Source organism: Cheilinus undulatus, linkage group 7 (genome assembly GCF_018320785.1).
Source record: "Cheilinus undulatus linkage group 7, ASM1832078v1, whole genome shotgun sequence".
NCBI classification, from domain to species: Eukaryota; Metazoa; Chordata; class Actinopteri; order Labriformes; family Labridae; genus Cheilinus; species Cheilinus undulatus.
The window spans coordinates 32,458,157-32,480,018 of record NC_054871.1 but is presented as its reverse complement, the minus strand read 5'-3'; the positions used below and the strand labels follow the sequence as shown (position 1 = coordinate 32,480,018).

Below are 21,862 nucleotides of genomic sequence, written 5' to 3'. Positions count from 1 at the left end.
TTAACCCACAACCTGAAGAGCACCTGATCCTGCTTACATTATGGTTCTGTCACACATGCACACTTCAATATGATTTCTGGTGCCAAACCACCACAAAACTTAAGTTTTGTGGACAGGTAAATTTTTTGTACACTGCACATTACCAGTATTCAACACTTTAGAGGGCAGGTCTAAACCACTCCATAGCATGCAACTTTTAATGTGATCAGTCTTTGACATTCAAATAACTAAATAAGCAGCTCTGACCTTGCTTTACTCACTTTACAGCAATGCGTCTATATGTGAAGGAAGCCAGGGGTATTCATTTAATTTGTATGAAAAGTCCTGAAAATGTAACTTTAGGTTCAGTGAAATTACATGCCCTCCTTCTACTGTGGTAGAGTCAGCTACTTATCTATGAAGGAAAAATGAAACCGGTAGGATGCAATCTTTTCCCTCAAAGGTGATATTAGACTTCAGTATGACTTTTCTTTTTACAGGACCACCCTAATAGCTTCTGTTTCAGCAGCTGAAATGCCATTACTGCCATCTAGTGAGAGGCCAGAGAAATGTCAAGGCAAAGGTTTTATTAATATATAAACATACAAAAACATTGAAAACATTCAACATACTGTCAATGTACACATTAATTATCAGCTAAAGTGACTTCAGATGGGGAGGATGGCTCAACAACCTGTAAAATAAATATATATATAGTGAATGACTGCATCATAACCAAAATGCATTCAACATGAAGTAGGCCACCTCTATGATCTTACCGTATTCACGTCTTCAATGACCACCACACCTTTTTCCTGAACCTCAATGTCGCTTTCTGTGTTGTTGTGTGAGCGGTACTCTTCACTCTCAGTCTCGACTGTGCTGGGCTGAGAAATGTTCCCACACATCTTAATGCACATTAAGGCATTTCATTTCCAATAGATATGCAGGAAACTGTTCAATTGCTAGGATATTTAATTACATATAGAAGGGAAAACGTGTACAAGCTTTGCATTTTTTTTTTACAAACATCTTTACTGAAGCATTGATAAGCTCTCTTTTCCCTTCAGATCATGCCAGGCCACAAGGAAAGATGGCCTAAACCTCCTTCCAAATGTTAAAATAAGAGGCAGCGCCAAACCAAAATTAGAGTAGGGATCTGGGGTATTTGCTGCCCCCACAAGCACTAACCTCATAGTCAGGATCCTCTTCTGGGGCTTCGTCGTCAGCCAGCTCCTGAGTGAGGGCCTCCACCCAGGTCGGATGCTCCTCATCTTCTTCCTCATCCTCATCCAACTCATCCTGCTTTCTTTTGCTGCCCTTTCCACAAGGTTTAGTAGGAGAGACTCTGATTTCTGTTGGGAGACAAACTCATCTTTTATAATTCGTCACACAATTCTCTACAAACACATTACCATCTTCTACAGAATGTCAAAGGGTGAATCACTGACGAGCACAGCCATTACATTAGAACAGACGGGGCAATTATGGAAACAATTTTTCCCTCATAAAACCTACCTGAGAAGAGTGAAATCTGCAGACATCCACACATAAGCCAAGTAAAAAGGTGTTGCTGGACTACAACTACTGCAATCCACAATTTGAGCAAAAAATAAAGCTTAACCACAGATCATTACTTTGATGCTGGATATGCCACTTTAATTTTACATTCAAATGAGAAATTTCATGGAATCATGCACAAAAGTGCAACATAATGTGAAAGTACAAACTCCAATGTTCCAGTGAAAGTCGTGACTAACCATTTTTTAAAGGCTGCCAAAATAAACACTGGCCCTTTACCTTGCTAAAGTTGTGTACTACAATAACAAAGCTTTGCTAAGCCTGGGCGTTAGGTCTTCATTTGGCCAGTGGGGAACAAGCAACGGACAAAAGGCACCATTTGGTGTATTTATTGTTGGTTTAATACAAAAACTTTGCAGTCATACCTGGGGAGAGGGAGAGCCCGATACTGCTGGACACCGGGTATCCCAGGGCGCCCTGCAGCCAGCGTGGCAGGATGGACAGCAGTAGGCGGGTGGCCCTGTGCAGGCGTTTTCGGCCAGCTAGGCTCTGACGAGTAGGACTGGTAACCTCGGGACTAGCAAGGCCTTTCTCCTGGGACTGCCGGAAACCTAGCACCCACCAAAATCCGCGGTAAGCTCGTACCTGTAAATGAGAGCTATATTAGGCCGCACGTTAAGCTAACAGGTTGCTAATTATCTTTAGCTGCTGCTCCTACCACGATGCGGAAAGGCCAGAAGAGACCGTGCACCAGGGAGCGAAACACGCCGTTTCTCCTCACGACTTTCCCCTACAGTTAAAGGTAAATGAAAACAAGTGAGCCATGCAAACGCCGCTAATTATGTCTCCTTTGCCTAACAGTCATGATTCTTCTCAGTCTGATATTACCTCTGTATTTTGGGCCTGCTCCTGCTCCATGGTGTTGCTGATTTCACTAGTCATCCTGCTACGGGTCAACGCTTGGTGTATCTGCCGCTGCAACGATGAGGAGAAACTGAAGGACTACACTAACTGCTTCTCTGGGGGGTGAAATGTACCCGGAGATTTGCACCTTGTAGCCAATCAACAGGGAGAAATGCACCTGGCGCAATCAGGACCGACCAATGGAGGATTCCCGCCAATTAACTCCAACAACACAACAGGAGGAGATGGCGGTGTGGTGAACGACTTGGACTTCTGCTTAAAACGTTTCTCTCCAGTTTCACCAAAGTGGTAAGCTTTTTAGAGATCTAGAAAGTGGTTTATCATTCTACTAAAGGCTTGTAAGTCAACCTGCCTGTAGTTGTTAGTTCTTGACCAAAATTCAACAATTAAACCAAAGGCATGGAAGCCAATTTCTGTCTTGAAGAAAAAACGTTAAAGTTTGGGGAAAAATTCTTCAATCGAAATTATGAGATAAAAGTCAAAATAATGAGATAAAGCCGAGAGTATTAGATAAGGAATTAAAATTACATGAAATTGGGTCATATTTATGTGATAAAAAGTCAAAATTATGAGATAAAAGTCCATATGAGATACAAAATCGAAATTATTACTTTGTATGACTATCTCATAATTTTAGCTTTTTAATCTTATAATTTTGTTTTTTTATCACATAATTTAACTTAGTAGCTGATATTTTTTGACTTTTTATCTAATAATTATGATTTTCTTGTAATTTTGATTTTTATTTCAGAAATTTGACTTAGTTTATTTATAACTTAAATTCTCATAAATTTGATTAAGGACCCTTTAAAAAGTTATAATGATTACCTAACTTTTATGTTTTTTGCTTTTTAAGTGGAAATATTGTGTATAATGATTTCTGACTAATACATTTCATGTTATTCTTAAAATGAATTATGTGTAATAGCAAATACGTTATCAGTATAATATGAAAGTTTGGCAAATCTTAAAAAAAAACTTTAATCTAAATTATGGGATGAAAAGTTAAAATTTTGCAATACAAAGCCAACGTCATGGGATGAAAAGTCAAAATTATAAAGAACAAATCAAAAATTATGAAATACAATGTCAAAACTTTCTATTGCATAATTATGACTTACTTTCTCATAAATCCTTTTTGTTTTTTTTATAATTATGTTACTTTTATTTTTTAAATTTTATTATTGGCAGAAATAGGCTTGCCTGCTAGCATGAAATAGTATATAAAACGATTTCTGACTGATATATTTTATTTAAATTGGATACTTTATGATAGATAACCTCTTCAGGTATTTCTTGGCCCAGTCTTGGCATTTCAACTTATGGGTATTGTTCAGTGGTGGTCTTATTTCAGCCTTCCTTACCTTGGCCAAGTGTCTGAGCACTGAACACCTCGTACTTCTGAACACTTCAGGTAGGTTGCAGTTCTGGCAGCACTGGATGATAAAAGGTTTCTGGTAGCCTCACATTTAATTCCTCTTAGGTCTTAAGCAGTCAATTGCCATCTTTTTTTTCCTCCACATGTTTCTTGTGACCCTGATGAATATTTGCAACAAAACGTTTGATAGTTCGGTGATCACGCTTCAATAGTTTTGCTATTTAAAGTGTGCTGCATCCTTCTGAAAGGGATTTTATGATTTTTTACTTTTTCGGTGTCTGCTAAATCTCTTTTTTGGCTCATTTTGTCTGAGGTAGCGAGACTACCTAAGACTTCTGCACACTTTGATATAGGGTGGTGATCACTTTAGGCCACTCCCTGCTTCATTACACAAAACATGGCGTGATAATTCTTCGTTCCAATAAGCATTCCAGTTTATAGAGCTTGGAGTTGGAAAATAAGCATAAAAATGAAGACAATATCAAAATACTCACTTGCCTAATAATTCTGTATGTAGTGTACTTGCTGGAGCCGAAAAAAGACAGAGAAGGAAAGTGGATCTTTTAACAACATTTTCCACCCATGTTAAAGTAAACTACCACCAGTATACACAGACATATACATCTGGATCAGAAGATCCAGAATGTCACACAGCGGGCATTGCCTTATTCTGTGGCACAAAGGATGCGTATCACTGTAAAACCAACATGAAATTATAACAGTTTACTCAGTAGAGATGGTGGCAATATTTTTGGCTCTACAGTGGGCGGACAAAGATAAATCTAGTAATATCTTATTTTGCACTGATTGTGTTTCAGCCTGCGGTCCTTCAGCTCCAGTTGATAAGATATCCTGTTCAAAGTATTTCAAGAGGATTCCAGGCTCCTTCATAGAGGTATGTCTGTTCTGTTTATGTGGGCTCCAGCACATGAAGGTCTGAGGGGAAATAAGGAAGTTGGCAAAACAAGCATTACACCATGGATTTACAAATCCTATTTAGCAAATAAGAAGTGAGAGGAATCATTTGGAATAAAGCCATAGAAGAATGAGAAAGGAAATGGGCCACAAACTCAAGGGGAAGATATACAGATTAACAAAAGTTAAATCAGGAGTTACAAATAAGGTCAAGGAGAGAAGAGATGATTAGAGGTGTACGGATTTCAAAAATTAAGGCTGATGCGGACACAAACGTTTAGTATAAAAATTTAGCCAAGCCATTACCAATACTAATACTAAAGGGGGGGGGGGTGTTTATGGTCTGTCTTGTGCAATGTAATGTTTTGTGTTTTATGTTTTTTTTTTGGGCTATGCAGTGTAGTAGACAGGTGTCGTTTCTTTACGTAATTTAGTGTGATTGAAGTGAAAATAGGCCATGAAACAATGCTTGCTCAGCTGTAGGCTATATCAAAAATGTTTGAACCAAAAAGCATCTGTGTTTGGCACTATTTTGCAATGTGAGCTTCAGCTACCAGCTATGTGCTCTTATGCCTCAGCATATCTAAACAGCTGTTTGTTTTGTCAGCGGAAACAAAAAGTAATTAATCTAAAACTTGTCATTTTCACCCAGTTTTTCACTTCAGCAGCTGGCACATGGTTTTCATAAAGTAAAAATGTTGTACTCGTTGTAGCTTGTCTATTTATCAGCCATTACAAAAAAAAAGTGACAGCCATAAACTTACTTGGACAACAAAATTCATTCAGCTCTTCTGATTGGGGTCTGTTTATCTTCAGAAAGTGGAATAAGCTTCATAACACACCAGCATTCAGTAAGACGGGGAACTCTGGACTGGGAGTGATGCAGGCTTCAGACATCTCTGAGCCACTGTCCTTGGTCAAAAATGGCATTAAGAAGTGTTGTAATAAAGTCCCACTCGTGACAACAGTAGCTCTCAAGGACATGGACTCACAGTTTTCACACCTACGCTACCAGGTAAGTCAGAATCTCCTGCTAACCATTCTCCACAAAAGTTTCTCTCCCCTCTCTTTCTTTCTGCGGAGTCTCCATCCTCAAGTTCCTCTGTGTAGTCGGGTTCATAAAAGTATCCCCTCACATCCACAGGAAAAGGCACGTCAAGTCGAAATCACCAATTTTAGTGTTGTCTTGGATTAGTTACTTGTTGTGTCCTTTCATGAAGCCTGCAGACACAAACAGCTGTTGAAATGCACTGGGGTGGAAGAGCACATAGCCAGTAGCCGAAGCTCTAATAGTGCCAAACACAGAGGATCTCTGGGTGAAAAATTAAACGCTTCAAACATTTTCAATATAGCCTACAATCAAGCCAGTATTGCTTTTGACCCATTCTCACTAAATTACACAGAGTAACTATACCCATCTACTGCTCCATATGGCCTAGCCTTTCCAAGCACATCCGTTTGAAGGGGCAACACTGAAATTACTCGAGGCCCCGACTTATTAACAGTACACTTAAAATTTGGGAAGCTGCTTTATGCGAGTGTTGTAAATTTGAGGAGACTATCACACATCAAGGTTTCCGCTACATGTAATTGATCGTGGTGCAACACCACGCCAAAATAAAAGCCGCCATGCCTTCAGAATTATGATCTTTTTTATCAGATGTTAAAAATGTAAATTATACTGTATGAATGGATCCATATAAACATATAGACTATATTTGCACACATTTACGTACCATAGGAGTTTGAAATTGTAATCATAAAATGTGACACTGCTCTAAGTAATTTTATTTTGAAAAACGAACACTGGAGTCTCAACTTCCTGTCTGTAGTCACACACAGACGGCTGATAAACATTACTTTCGCTTAGTTTAGTACTTCCCTGATTATAATCTGATGATTAGCATAAACTTAAGTAGATATATTCATCATCAACCATGTGTCATGATGGAGATGAGACGCTAGTGATCTAAAAATAGCTCGTTGACGTAAAAACTCAGGCGGAACTTTAGTTTTGTTTCTGTTACAATACGAGAGTGGATAAAAACAATAGCAATGGACTGTCAGACGTTCATCTAATCCAAGATATTTTTTATGTCCGTCCGTGAGTACAAGTCTGACATCAAGCATGAACAAACTAACATTAGTTTGTTAAATAAGTGAGTGATAAATGTTTATGAGTTGTCATAATATCAAAAACTATCATATGCTGAGGCTTACCTGTGGCTCCTCTGGAATGAATTAATTGCAAGAGGACGTAAAAAAAGCAGACTCCCATTTTAAGAGTCTTTTTTTTAAGGGGGGGGGGGGGTAGTCAAAGCCCTTCCCCACAGTTTCAAAATATCCTGAAGGAAACCCTGCATGTGATATCATAGAAAGTACTTTACAGTATGTATACAACAAAAACAGTATGAAGAAGGAAGTGAGGAAGAGTTCAGGAGATCGCTATATAACCTTTAATGAATCTGTTAAGAGCTGAAAAGTTTTCTTTAAGACTATTAATATACATTAGATCAGGGCTGTCCAAGTTAGAGCAATAATTGCATTAATTAAGGTCAATAATAAGGGCATTCATTTTTTAGCATGATTAATTGCATGTGTCATTGACCCTTTCAGTACACTGCAATGCCTCCCTGTGGCCACAGCAATGCAAACTAAAGACAGCACTGCTCAGTGTCACATTTCACTTTAACCCTTTACCTACCACTGTGTTTTATATGTCCGGAGTATTATTACCGTAACTCTGTCAAAGTTTGTCCGATGAGAAAAATTCCAGCGCTGTTGGAAAGCTGAGAATTGTGGGCATGCACACATATGAGGTTCATTACAGTACTCGCAACCATATTAAGTGGGCATTCATAGCAAAACACCATAGCAAAATACCAGAAGTATCGCGAGACCGCTACGCGGATTCTCAACACTGTAACTCCTTGAAAATTTGCTCAATCTAAAAAATTCCAAGAGAGCTGAGAATTTGTGCTTTCCAGCAATATGTGATGTTGGTACTTATATTACGGTAATGTCGAACAGCACCGCAAAAACGGCAGCTTCGGCAGAAGATGAATGAGAAAAGGAGAGTGAAGGAAGAGAGTGAAAGGAGAGCGAGTGAGAGTGGTATTTTGCTTTAAAAAAATAGTGTTAGTGGCATTTGTGAGTGTCTGTCATGTGCAATGTGAAAAAACACTTCGCCTATGTATAGTTATCTTTTGCACTGTGTTTTGCACACCCAGAGTCCTAGACTCAAAAAATGACTGGTGATTGTTCTAAACATGCATAGGTTCACATTTCAAATGTCAAATCAAAACTTCATGAGCAATAACAAAATTTCTTCTCATAAAAGCCATGAAAAACAAATCCGTTTTTGTGTTTTTCGTTAAACTGCTGACAATTCCATATTATGTGCAATAATCATTAACCAGATGTTGAAAAGTCAAGTTCAAGTACTCCTGGGAAAGGGACCAAAGCTCTCAGACTTAGGGCATTTCCTGACTATTTTACAGTTATACTAACAAAATATGTCCAAATTGCCATTTTTAAACTCAGTAGGTAAAGGGTTAATAAACTGTTAGTGTTAACATGTATTTCTCCTCTACATTGTTTGATTTGTTTTGTACATGGGCGCAAGGGGGCGCTGGTGAGCATAGTATGTGGATGAGGTGATATACTGTCTGTTTTGTTGTTTACCTCGAGGGTGAATAAAGCTATGTGAGCTGCACCGGATAAACGTCGTGTTTATTAGAGTTAACAATGGTAGCAGAGGATGATTTCAAACTATAAGATACCACCAAAGGTTGATGAAGACCGGCCCTACGAGTCGTGGAAGAATGAAGTCAATGTCTGGACGCGAGTTACTGAGCTCGACAAAAAGAAGCAAGCCCTTGCTGTTGCTCTCGGGCTTGAAGGGCGTGCCCGGGAAACTGCCATGGAGATACCGGCGGAGGAATTGGACAGTGATAACGGTATGGCTACGTTGCTAGCAAAACTAGACGGTGTGTTCCTGAAGGAGGAAAAGGACAGGGCTTACGAAGCCTACTCTCATTTTGATGGAATTAAAAAAGACAACTCTGTCTCGATGGCGGATTATATTGTCGACTTTGAACAGCGTTACAACTGGATGAAAAAGTACAGCATGACTCTTCCCGACGCCGTGTTAGTATTTAAACTGCTGGACACAGCGTGCTTAGATGAAAAAAACCAGACAACTAGCTTTGACGGTGTGCACGGAGTTAACGTTCTCATCTATGAAGTCGGGACTGAAGTGGATCTTCTGGGGAAAAACGGCGAGCTACTCTGGTGGAATTCAGGTGAACCAGGACGTGGCTTTTTTCATGGAGCAAAGACAACAAGCCAAAGGAAAACGAAATATAACATCACCAAGTGGACAACAAAAGCAGCTGTTACCTGGTACCAATCCACTCGATAAATTTGGCAGGAGGTCAAAGTGTGCTGTTTGTCAGAGTACCTTTCACTGGGCCAAAGACTGTCCACACAGAAGTGAACAATTAAGACTCACTGAAAATGTAGAGGAGTGTAATATTACACTGTTTACAAAGAACTTGATGTCAAATGCAGAGATTTTACTGACTGAATCTTTGGGATCAGCTATTACTGACACTGCTTGTACTCGTACAGTCTGTGGACAGAAATGGCTAGAAAGCTACATTGATGATCTTAGTCAAGACCAAGTTGACCAGCTGCTGGAAACAGAAACTCCTAATAATAGGCCCTTTAGGTTTAGAGATGGAAACATTGTACACTCTAACAGAAAAGTAAAACTACCTGCCAAAATAGGGCAGACAAAATGTCACATTGAAACCGAAGTAGTCCAAGCCGACATCCCATTGTTGCTGAGTAAAGCGTCTTTGAAAAAGGCAGGAACTGTTCTAGACATGGAAAATGACAGAGCTGTCATGTTCAAGCAACCAGTTCCCCTTGAATTCACAAGTTCCGGCCATTACTGTGTGGACATAAGAGATAAAGAGACATTAGAAATAAAAATATCTAATGACGGTCAAGCAGAAGATGAGGTCCTGGCACTGACGGAGAACCTCTCCCCCAATGAAAAAAGAAAAGCTCTCCTGAAGCTCCACAAACAGTTTGGTCATGCATCTGCAGACAGACTACAGAGACTTCTTCATAACTCAGGAAGCAAAGTCAAAGAATGCATTACTATTTTGCAAGGAATAGTAACTGGCTGTGACATATGTCAGAGACACAGCAAGACAAAGCCAAAACCTGCAGTGGGCTTACCTTTAGCTTCAGAGTATAATGAAACAGTAGCAGTGGATCTGCATGAGCTGGAACCAGGTGTATGGTATCTCCATATTATCGACCACTTCACACGTTTCAGCGCTGGAAATATTGTGAGAACAAAGGCTGAAGGCCTATTGAAGGCTTCAGAGATTGTCAACTCCTTCATCCACTCATGGATAAGCATCCATGGTCCACCCCAGAGGCTCTACAGTGACAATGGTGGAGAGTTTAATAATGAAGAGATGAGAGACATGGCAGAAAATTTCAACATCGAGGTAAAAACCACAGCAGGATACAGTCCTTGGAGCAACGGGCTGTTGGAAAGACACAACCACACACTCACAGAGCTCATCCAGAAGGTGAAGCAAGAAAATGAGTGTGACTGGGACACTGCTTTAGACTGGGCCCTTATGGCTAAGAACAGCATGCTAAATGGTTACAGTCTGCATCAACTGGTATTTGGACAGAATCCTAACCTTCCCTCTGTACTAGTTGATAAACCACCTGCTCTTGAAGGTACCACTGTAAGTAAAAGGGTGGGAGAGCACATATCAACCATGCATGCTTCTAGGAAAGCGTTCACAGAAGCTGAGTGCTCAGAAAGGATAAGAAGAGCACTTCGTAAGCAGCTCAGACCTACAGATGACGAATATGAGACAGAAGACAAAGTTTATTACAAAAGAGCAGATTGTACAGAATGGAAGGGGCCAGGAGTAGTTATTGGTCAGGATGGAGCCGTTGTATTTGTAAGACATGGGGGTATCCTTGTAAGAGTCCATCAGTCTAGGCTGTGTAAGGTGAACACACAGGATAAGGAAAAAGAAAAAACACAAAATGAGAATACAGAAACAAAAGTTAAGAATGGCATTGTAAATAATGCATTAGATATTGAACAGATAACAGACAATGAACTAAGTGATGTCAGTGACAGTGAAGCAAGCTCAGGTGAAACACAAATGCCTAATATGACACAAACTAATGACAACACTAGGGAAGAGGAAACTAACGCAGAGGGACTGCATCATCCCATGGCTCAAGCAGAAAAACGGCTCAAAACAGGGCAGACTGTAACATTTATGAGCAGAGATGATGGAGCTCAGCACAGAGCCAGAGTTTTAGGCAGAGCAGGCAAAGCCACAGGAAAACACAAAAACTGGTATAATCTGCAATATGTTGAACCTGATGGCAGTGAAGGGCAAAAGCAGGCAGTTGATATATCAACTGTTGACAGCATTAATATTGAGTCAGAAGAAAGAGAGGCCAATGTACTTATCACCAAAGACATCTCTTTTGACTCAGCTAAACAAGAGGAAATAAATAGCTGGCATAAAAATGATGTATTTGAAGAAGTTGAAGATGTAGGTCAAAAATATGTCTCCGCCAGATGGGTCTGTACCCTCAAAGAAACTGCTAAGGGTATTGTGCCCAAAGCTCACCTCGTAGCCAGAGGTTTTGAAGAGCTACACATGAAAGAGCTTCAGAAAGATTCTCCAAACTGTGCCACAGAATCTCTTAGGCTGTTGTTGGCAGTCATCTGTCAAAAGCAGTGGCACGTCCATTCTGTGGACATAAAATCTGCGTTCCTGCAAGGCATGGAGCTGTCCAGGGATATCTATATCCGTCCTCCTGAGGCAAAAAGTGAAGGTATCCTGTGGAAACTAAAGAAATGTGTGTATGGTCTTGCTGATGCATCACTTTACTGGTACAACAAAGTGAAAGAAATTATGTTGAAAACAGGTGCTAGGGTGTCTCAGGAGTACTTGCATGTCATGTTGACGATTTTCTCTGGGCAGGCTCACAAAACTTCACAACAGAAGTAGTTCCTCATCTGAAGTCTACTTTCCTTATTGGGCGGGAGGAACACAACAACTTCTGCTATGTGGGAATAGATTTTGCTACTATTGATGGTGTAGTACAAGTTCATCAGCACAGCTACATTGACAACCTACAACCCCTTTACATGCAAGCTGCCCTTGCCACACAGAGAGAAGCTCCTCTTAATGAAACTGAGAAAGAACAGCTTAAATCAAAAATAGGACAGATCCTATGGGTTGCTAAACAAACCAGACCTGATGTTATGTTTAATGCTTGTATTTTGGCATCCAGCATAAAAAATGCTACAGTTCAAACTATTCATGAAGCAAACAAAGTGATATGCAAACTCAAGTCTGAAAAAGTCGCTCTCAAGTTTCAATATTTGGGAAATAATGATGCTCTGAACCTGATTGTTTTCAGTGATGCCTCCCTGGGAAACCTTCCAGATGGTGGCATACAAGGGGTAACTCTGATTGCTCTGATGGGAGAGGGAGGGAAGTTTTCACCCCTCTATTGGCAGTCCAAAAAGATAAGACGTGTGGTACAGAGCACACTTGCAGGTGAAACCCTTGCCATGTCAGATGGAATAGACAATGCTATTTTTTTAGCCACTCTCTTTTCTGAGCTCACTACTGCTAAATGCTGAACTGAATGCTCCTCCTTTGGTCTGTGTGACAGACAATCTCTCCTTGTTTGATGCTCTCAAGTCCACAAAACAGGTCACTGAGAAAAGACTGAGGCTGGACACAAGCAGCATAGAAGAGCTCATCGAAAGCAAGACAATCAAAAGGGTGCTCTGGTCAGACACAAAAATTCAACTGGCTGACTGTTTAACAAAAAAGGGAGCATCAGCTCTGGTGCTTTTAAAAGCTCTCAGTGAAGGACTTTGGACACTGTTCTAGAGACTGTTTAAACTCTGGTTGATGAGTTTAGTACAACAAATTTAACTCTAATGTTTTTTTTTTGTTGTCCCCATATACAGTTCTTGCTGGACTAAAAAAAATGTTTTTTTGTTTAAAGCATTGGGAGATTGTTATCATGTATTTCTCCTCTACATTGTTTGATTTGTTTTGTACATGGGCGCAAGGGGGCGCTGGTGAGCATGGTATGTGGGTGAGGTGATATACTGTCTGTTTTGTTGTTTACCTCGAGGGCGAATAAAGCTATGTGAGCTGCACCGGATAAACGTCGTGTTTATTAGAGTTAACAGTTAGAACTGCTGCTTTCACTATATATACTACCAAAAACATCTGTGGTTTTTTCCACATTTCTGTTCTGACAGTCCTAAAGTACAATAAGTCATCTTTTCCTTGTAATGGGTTTCTGGTTTACTCCTTTGTTTCTTCACTTATTCCAGCTATTTTTTTGGCACTACTTTGTGTGCTCAACTACTGTGACATCAGAACTGGTCTATTTGCTCAGGCTTTATCAGTGTGCTCTTATTTTATACGTTTTGATTAAAATATCAACAACTAAAATGAGTTAAACCCAGAATGGTTCAGGATAGATATGTTAGCCATATTTAAATTTTTTAGCTTATGCTTTAAACTGTTTGTTTTAAAATTCAACAAACTTTTCACATTAAGTGATTTGATACATTTTATTGAAATATCTGTCAAGCACAAATTTTATCTGTGGACTGTTTGACACAGGAGAAGTTGTTTTTCTCTTATTTAAATTTTAATAGCTGCACAAAAAAACAGTTGAAGTCATTACACCCTGACCATGTAATAGCTTATTCTTCAAAAAAATAGTAAAATGTAAATCCAAGACACTGTAAGGACCAGGAAGAGGCTCCATTATGGTTTGTGCCTTAGCATATGAAGAGGCCCCTTATTATGCTTCCATACTTGACAAGCTCCTTTAATGGCAAATATTTCCGCCTGTTGCTTTCGTCACCTCTGTTGATGCATGATGTGGAGGACAAAGCACAGAAGTATAAAAGCACATCATCTCTCCTGTTTCTAAACTGATACCCAGCCTGTCTGCAGAGGGAGCGACACCAAGTGATGGAGAAGACAACAGTTACAAGAACATTCAGTAATGGAGGAAACTGCAGTGGAGCCAAAGTGAAAGAAGACTTCTTTACATCACGCAGGCACAGCAGCGCTGGGATCCGTGCTCTCTTATGGGCTACCAGCAGTGCAAAGTCCCTTGGGTGCTCTCTAGGATCAGACTTTCAGACAAGCCGGGAGAGCATATTTCCAAACATCCTGACACCTGACAGCATCCCACAGTTCACCATCCCGAGTCTGTCTGTGCAGAACAGTCTGATATCATTAGACCGAGAGGAAGAGGATACAGAGCTGGAAGAAGGTTTGGGGGATTCTGGGATTGAGCTGGAGTCATCTCTATATTCCTCTACTTCCTCCAAGCTCTCATCCTCTGTATCGTTCCCAGGTGCCAGTTTGATTCTCTCAGACCGTAAGGCTGAGCGCAGTGTCTCTGACCCCTTAGCCCAGAGGAAATCTCATCTTCAAAGGGAAGTTTCCTATTCCTCCTCCCACACCGATGCCCAGCATTGCCTGGACCCTGCCAGCAGAGCTGCTCTCTCCCTACCACATCTCACCAAGGTCACCACACCGTACGGCTTTGTCACCCTGAGTCAGAGCCCACAGATGGTGAGCGAAGAGGCCCTTCTCTGTCAGGCTGGGCTGCGGCGCTTAAACAAGGAGGAGGAGACCGTGTGCTGTCTGAGCAAAGCTCCAAGGACAGGGGCAGTAGACAACAAAGGCGGATCCTCACACCCTCCAGGAGACAAGAAGAGACTCTCCAAAGATTCCACTGAATCTCATCATAAAGACAGAGTAGCAAAAGGAGAGATGAAAGCATCGTCTGCCAACACCACTAATGCTGCAGTTTCATTCTCTGCAACACAAAGACAGCAAGACGGCAAGCTTAAACGAAGCTTCTATAATGTTTTAAAGAAACATTTTGCATCCTGACATTTAGAATGAAATTATGGGATTTGCTTGCATCAATGGCAACTTTTCAATATGTATAACCCATGTATAAAGTGCTGATTGACACATCTCTATATGAGCTGCAAAGCTTTCCTCCTGGAGCTTTAGACAAATATCAGTATGACTAAGCTATTAAAAAATGTATTAATATCAGAGAATAAAGCAACATAAACAAAATTCTTGTTTCTTTGGTGTTTTTTATATATTTTGATTTTTTTAAATCCTTTTTGAATGAAAAATACCTGTTTCTTGTTTCAAGAATCACACAGGGTCTTTTTAAAGATTCTTATAGCAATCACAGAGAAGGCTTCTCTTTAGCCAGGTGTTTAAGGTTAATGAATTCCTCCACCGCTTTCAGGATCCTACATGTCATGTCCTTTAAAGCCCTCTGCTCCTATCTATCCTTGTCTTTATAATTCCTTTGTATAATGTCTTACAGTGCTGGAGTGAATGCGTGCATAAAAACCCAGCACTTGTCTTCCCTCCTTTGCATATGAAGAGCTTCAGTGGAGGGTCCCTTTATGATGCTCCACTAATGCATCCTTATAACATGCATCCTCGACTCTCCCACACACTGAATTTTAGTGAGTTATTGTTACAGTGACGCAGATTGCCAGGCTCCAAATGGAGTGGATGGAGAATACAAAAGTGGGTCCCAGATCACAAAAATAGATTGTAGCAATTTAAATGTATAATTACCCACCATGTTTGTTGAGTGCATAACAGGAGATTTTACACCCTAACCTTGATTCAGATAAAAAAAAAAACCAAATACAAAAAAACTTGCAGTACACAGTCAGTTTAAATCCTTTTGAATAACAGAGTTACTTTTATCTTCTCTAAATTCAACATACCTCAAGTGACCATAACCCAGTTATAAGTGTGCATTAAAGAAAATAAGAGATCAATAGAAATGAGGCACATTTCTATACACATAACAACACAAATGAACAGCACCTCAAACCACATCCTGAAAAGTGATCACAAAATACCACAAAAGCTGCAGCATCAGTAACTAAACAGTGTTAACACGTATAGATGTACAATCTATAAATAATAATACGACTGCATTTGTTTTAATTGTTTTTACCAGTTTATGCAAGTGTCTATTTTTTTTATGGGCGCAACCCAAATACTCAGCTCACAAATGCATGTTCCTTACAAATGTGATTTATTACCATGACTCATTGTTACGGCAAAAACATAATCTACCAAATACAAATTTCCTTACTTTTTTGTATATGTTCTACATACAGTACCCAGCATAAGTTTTAGACATGTTTTGTGCCAGAAATTGAGGCTGCAGTGAGGTGCAGATTTGCCGAGTAACCTGCCTGAGGGCACCACCTGGTGGAAAGGAGGATTGACACAGCCCTGGTCGGACAGCTTTTGGATGCACAGAACCAAACCAAGCCGTGCTGATTTGCATCTCCATCACCAGTTTGGCCGCGCCGCGCCGTGCCGAGCCGCGCTCCATCTTCAAGCGCGCAGTGCTGACGTCAAAGCACTTCGCGGGGTCTGATTTGCTGGGGGGATTTACCCCCTCTGCTACAGATAACCCCTCCATGATATTTTTTCACCCCACAGGGAGAAGGGGGATTTACCCCTGCCTCTACTCCAGCTGTCCATAACTCTGTTACAGAGTTGTCAGCATTCACTGTATGACATAAATATTTATGAGATTTTTTTGCATACTACGGTCCAATAGTTGCGCACGGCTTCTCACACTAACTTCTGCACCTACTGATAACGAAAGTTTGACCCTGTCCCCTTCTTATAGACAAATGAATTCTAGACTTAAAAAAAAATGCTGGAAATGTTCGTAACATTTCGCCAAAGACGGAGTCTGTCTTTAATTTATTCTGGTGCTTTACGCATGCTATTTTCACTGCCCAATCCAAAAATATGATTGTCTTCATTTTCTGCTCTCTAGAGACCCACAAATCAATAATAAGGAGACTGCTCTTTAGCTTATATGCAGGAAAATCCTCTACTTTTGGTGATAAGCGTGAATAATTGTTTGTTTACTGATCACGGAGAGAGAGGGAGAAAGACAATGTAAAAAGAGCAGCTTGCAGCGCTGTCTGTCTACAGTTTGATTTTTGCTTTAACACTATGTAAAGTCATTCAGATCAGACAGTGTAGAGAGATCAAGGAGGGCTCAAAACACTGTGTCATCAGCTCTAGACGCGCCCTCAAATGGGTAGCTCGGTGCTGTGCCGAGTCAAGGCCTAGGCTTATGTCTGGGCTTTTAGTAAGGTTGCCACGAGCCCCAGGTGGTGCTATGGATGTCCAGTGGGCTCAAAAAAACACCAGCAGCCTCCGGGCATATCACCAGGGGTGAAAAGGCCCAGACAAAAGAGATGCTGTTGAGCTTGACCTTGGCTGTCCAGAAACACGTGTGAGGGTTGTGGCACATCATGTCCAAGATGAATCCTCAGCAACCTACATGCCTAAAACTTGTGCATCAGTTTTTAAAATTGTATTGACCGCATGCTTTATTGCCCCTTTTAACACACTTTGGTTAAGCCATTGCAACGTCCCCCTGCAGTCTCAGTGATTAAAGCAAGTTAGTAGTATGAAGGTGCTACTGAAAGTCTCATTTTATTAAAAAAAAACAACAACTCAGAAACAGCTCATTGCACCTGCATCTGCACAATGTGATATCAAACATTTACCTTTTCACTCTTCCCTTATTTCACAATTTTACAGTCAATAACAAGTTCCCCTTTCTGTGGTAAAGTTCATGTCATGAACTTAAGTTGAACCCAAAGTTCCTTATCTTCTTTCATTTAAAAAAAAAAAAACTTTATCCAAAGAGAAAGTCATTAATCCTTTGACAGACAAAGCAACAAAATGAACCATAAATAATTTGCAAATGAAAAATACTGAATTTAAAAAAAACGTGTCAGAAGGGAGATTGCTGCAGTTAACTATTGAAATTCTTAGATCTAAACTGCTTTCCACATTATGAAGCAAATGACATTTTTCTCTTATTTTCCAAAATGTTAATGCAAATGACAAGAGTATTTTTCAAGTCATCAGCCGTTAGAGCATAATTTAAATTTTTTTGAACAAACTTCATAATGATAACCATTATTTTTTAAAAATAAAAACCCCAAAATGCACTTTTTCCACATTATTAAGCACAACAGTGTTTTAAATTTTTTTTTGGTTGTAAAGAACTGAAAATGGTCATTTTTTTTAAATTTGGGATTAGGATGTCATATTTACTGAAATTAAAAGCTGTTTCAATCAAAAACATCTTAACAGGCAAAGTTACATTATAACATAAAGACCACTTCTTTGATATAACCTTCACTATTTTTGCATCCATTGAACTTGTGAGTTTTTGGAAATTTCTGCTTGAAATTCTCTGCAAGATGTCAGAATATCCTCCCAGAACGGCAGTTTTGATGTGAACTGCCTCCCACCCTTATAGATCTTTAGCTCAATAGGGTTGAGGTCAGGGGAGGATGGGGGCCACACCATGAGTTTGTCTTCTTTTATGCCCATAGCAGCCAATGACACAGAGGTATTCTTTGCAGCATGAGATGGTGCATTGTCATGCATCAAGAAAACTTTGCTACAGAAGGCACTGCTCTTCTTTTTTACTATGGCAGAAAGTGGTCAGTCATTTTCGTACCATGGAAGAAAGTGGTCAGTCAGAAACTCTATATACTTTGCTGAGGTCATTTTCACACCTTCAGGGACCCTAAAGGGCCTACCAGCTCTCTCTGCATGAATCCGGCCCAAACATGACTCCCCCGCCTCCTTGCTGACTTCACATCCTTGTTGGGACATGGTGGCCATCCACCAACCATCCACTACTCCTCCATCTGTACCATTCAGGGTTGCACGGCACTCATCAGTCAACAAGACTGTTTGAAAATGAGTCTTCATGTATTTCTGGGCCCACTAAAACCATTTCTGCTTGTGAGCATTGGTTAGGGGTGGCTGAATAGTAGGTTTACACAGGACTGCAAGCCTCTGGAGGATCTACACCTTGAGGTTCCTGGGACTCCAGATGTACCAGCAGCTTCAAATACCTGTTTGCTGCTTTGTAATGGCTTTTTAGCATCTGCTCTCTTAATCTGATTAGATCAGGCACAAATTTCTTCACAGTACTTTGATCACTATGAGTTTTTCGTGAAATATCTAATGTTTTCATTCCTTGTCCAAGGCATTACACTATTTGACACTTTGCGGCAGCAGAGAGATCCTTTTTCTTTCCCATATTGCTTGAAACCTGTGACCCGCTTAATAATGTGGAACAGTGCTTTTTCAGGTTTTTATTTTTAGAAAAATAATGGTTATCATTCTGAAGTTTGTTCAAAAACATTTGAATTATGCTCTAATAGCTGATGACTTAAAAAATACTCTGACTGTCATTTGCATTAATATTTTGGAAAATAAGAGAAAAATGTCATTTGCTTAATAATGTGGAAAGCTGTGTATTGCATATAAAATCTTTAATAGCTTGACAGCCAAGTTATCTAAGCGGCAGCATTGATAATGTGAAGTTTTAATTGATCACCACATGTGTTGACACTGTTTGCAGATTTTCTGTGTGAACTGTCTTCTTCTGTTCCTTATAAAGCAGTAAAATATTCAGAAATGTTTGTTGAGTGCATGCTTTTCTCCATTTTTAGTCAAAACATGTTTACACATCATTGTCATGTTCTTTAGTGTGATGATGAATGCTGTGGTTTAAATATAGCAGAACTTCTTCAGTAGCAGAATTGATACTGAAAACCTGTTTGAGAGATAGCAGCTGTCTGGATGTGTGAGTCATTCTAAAGTAGAAGTACTTCAGCATCATACACTCAAGAACACGCTTTAGCATGACAGCAATAATAATGACTGCACCCTATCATATGATAATATCAAACACTCATCTGTGAGGGAGATCTCTCCATATATATGACATAACACCTGGGTCATTACAGGATATCTAAATTTGGTCACTAAAGTAGATTGTAACAGTCTATCCACATACAGCTCTGACACTGTTATTTGCATATGTTTTTGCCATTTGAAGCTTTATTAGTTAATTTACAATATTTCTGCTTATAGTTATATTAATCTAAGTTCTTTGTCTTTTCTTGCTCACATGCTCAAGAAACAGATTGTATCACCACTTTGATACAGACTGAAATATCCCAGCGACTATCAAATATGCATCAACAAACATTGATGTATAATCCTCTTATCCCTTACAACACAGATGGACTATTAGCACTGGATCCAAATTTAAAGCTATTCATAAATTTAATTGCTGACAAACTATTGCGATTCAAATCAGCCTCTGCCATACTTTGTGTTGGGCTCTAATTACCAAAATATTGGAAGCTTACATAAAGAAAATCAGATAGCGTGTTGAAATGTTTGCACATTAAATGTTAGCCTGCTGGTTTTAGCATTCAGCTTGAAGAAAATAAACTGTATTTAGCACTGACAGTCTCTGTGACACCACCATTAATTTTTGAAGATAAGGTATGGACCTATAAGTGACCTATAAGTATTGGACATGTTTTCTCCCACTAACTGTCTAACCTGGCTGCAGGTGAAGAGGCAGGCCTACAGTCTTCTGGCTAATGGCTACAACACACTTGACTGTTAATCAACTTAGCCCTGTCCCTATCTAAACAAAACTCGTAGCCCTGATGAAATCTAATGTGATGAGCTAAACCACCAGGTCTCCACCTAAGTATTTTAATATGGGTGCTAATTGGACTTAAAGAACTGAAGCCATTCTTAAGTGGTTACACTTAAATCTGCAGTTTTTGTGCCTTGCTCGCTGTTTATTTTCAACATCAGGGGTTTCTTCATGTTGAAGAACTGCTGTCATAAAAACTGCATCACAGAAATAAAAGCATGGATGTATAGTCTTAGTTTTGTTTAGCTATTCCTACTGTTATTCTGGCAAAAATCATATCCATAATCATAGGTGAATGGGGATACACAATTTACTGTATATCTTGATATTATTTTTCTGTAAAGTAATAACAAATGGTTTTGTTCCACCAGTATTATAGGATTGGATATGTAAAAAAGAAAACTGTTGAAACCTGTTTGATACCACAACAGCAAAAGTAAGACCCAATAATGAGGATTTTTTTCATTTTAATCTCCAAAAACTGTAGAAAAAGTCCAACACACTATTTGAATTGCCCAAAAACACAATATGCAACATTTCTATACATTGAGGTTGTCAAAATGTTCTACCCTCTTAAATACCATTTATTTCAAAATGATAACATCTAAATTATTTTAATGATCACTTGTATCAAAAAGTATGGAGACCTTCGGTCATATTTTTAACCAAAAGAAAGAGCTTCCAAAATTACAGACCTACTCCTGAAGAATGTCTAAAATGCAATTTAATGCTGGCAACATTTTGGAAATTTTGATCTGGCAAGGAGTGAGAAAGACCCCTGCTCCTTGCATTTCAGTCCACTTTCTATTTGTTGCCGGCACAATAGAGCATTTCAGCCAGTGTGCAGGAGTTAATCTGAATTTTTTGCTGACCGAAATCAATAAATTTCTCCATACTCCATACTTCAATTGGTAAAGCAGGGGCCCATACAGTCATAAGTTTTAGTCCTGTAGGGTGCTAAGGATGAAAGGTTGCAGGTACCAAAAAGACTCAAATGCAGAAATTAGCTGACACAGTAGTGGTTCAAAAGTTCTCTTGGTCTTTACTGTCAAAACTGGGTCCTTCACAAAATGGCAGTCTGAGCTAATAATCCAAATCAAATAAACAGTCGAAGGTTAAACTAAGAAAATCCAAAAACTATCTTATCTTTTTTTTTTTTATTCACTAAGATAACAGAGCCAATCTAGCAACTGAGGAGGGAAAACAAAGGAGTAAATATAGTGGCTGGTTAACAAGCTGATTAGAGGCAGGTGAGTGCTGAGAGCAGCTGCTGGTAATGAAGGAGCTGAGACTCACCTGAAGGCAGGCACTAAAATGACAGGAGATGTTAGATTTCAAAATAAAATCGGAAAAGAAGTGCAATTTAACTAGATGTTACAAAGAATTCATCACGGAGCCCGATGTTCCACAACCCAGGACTGGAGAGAGGGGGGTAGGGTGACCAGAGTCAATTCC

The 21,862-nt window shown here is 39.6% G+C and overlaps 2 protein-coding genes across 4 annotated transcripts; one reads left to right on the top strand and one right to left on the bottom strand.

The window, feature by feature from the left end:
- Nucleotides 1-551: 551 nt before the first annotated feature.
- Nucleotides 552-2,547, bottom strand: org (oogenesis-related gene). The gene is made up of 6 exons (XM_041792149.1): nt 2,389-2,547; nt 2,219-2,290; nt 1,926-2,145; nt 1,171-1,334; nt 759-866; nt 552-673 (listed from the first exon to the last, which is right to left on the bottom strand). Exons 1-6 carry the CDS (start codon nt 2,440-2,442, stop codon nt 626-628), a joined length of 666 nt encoding a protein of 221 aa, XP_041648083.1. The 5' UTR covers nt 2,443-2,547; the 3' UTR covers nt 552-625.
- An 81-nt stretch (nt 2,548-2,628) lies between these two features.
- LOC121512730 lies at nt 2,629-14,849 on the top strand. 3 transcript variants are annotated; one of them, XM_041792144.1, is made up of 4 exons: nt 2,629-2,712; nt 4,621-4,697; nt 5,534-5,732; nt 13,766-14,849. In XM_041792144.1, exon 4 carries the CDS (start codon nt 13,795-13,797, stop codon nt 14,728-14,730), a length of 936 nt encoding a protein of 311 aa, XP_041648078.1. In that variant the 5' UTR covers nt 2,629-2,712; nt 4,621-4,697; nt 5,534-5,732; nt 13,766-13,794; the 3' UTR covers nt 14,731-14,849. The 3 variants fall into 3 exon arrangements, with proteins under 3 accessions (XP_041648078.1, XP_041648080.1, XP_041648079.1); XM_041792145.1 differs by lacking the exon at nt 2,629-2,712 and adding an exon at nt 3,788-3,838; XM_041792146.1 differs by lacking the exon at nt 5,534-5,732.
- Nucleotides 14,850-21,862: the final 7,013 nt, after the last annotated feature.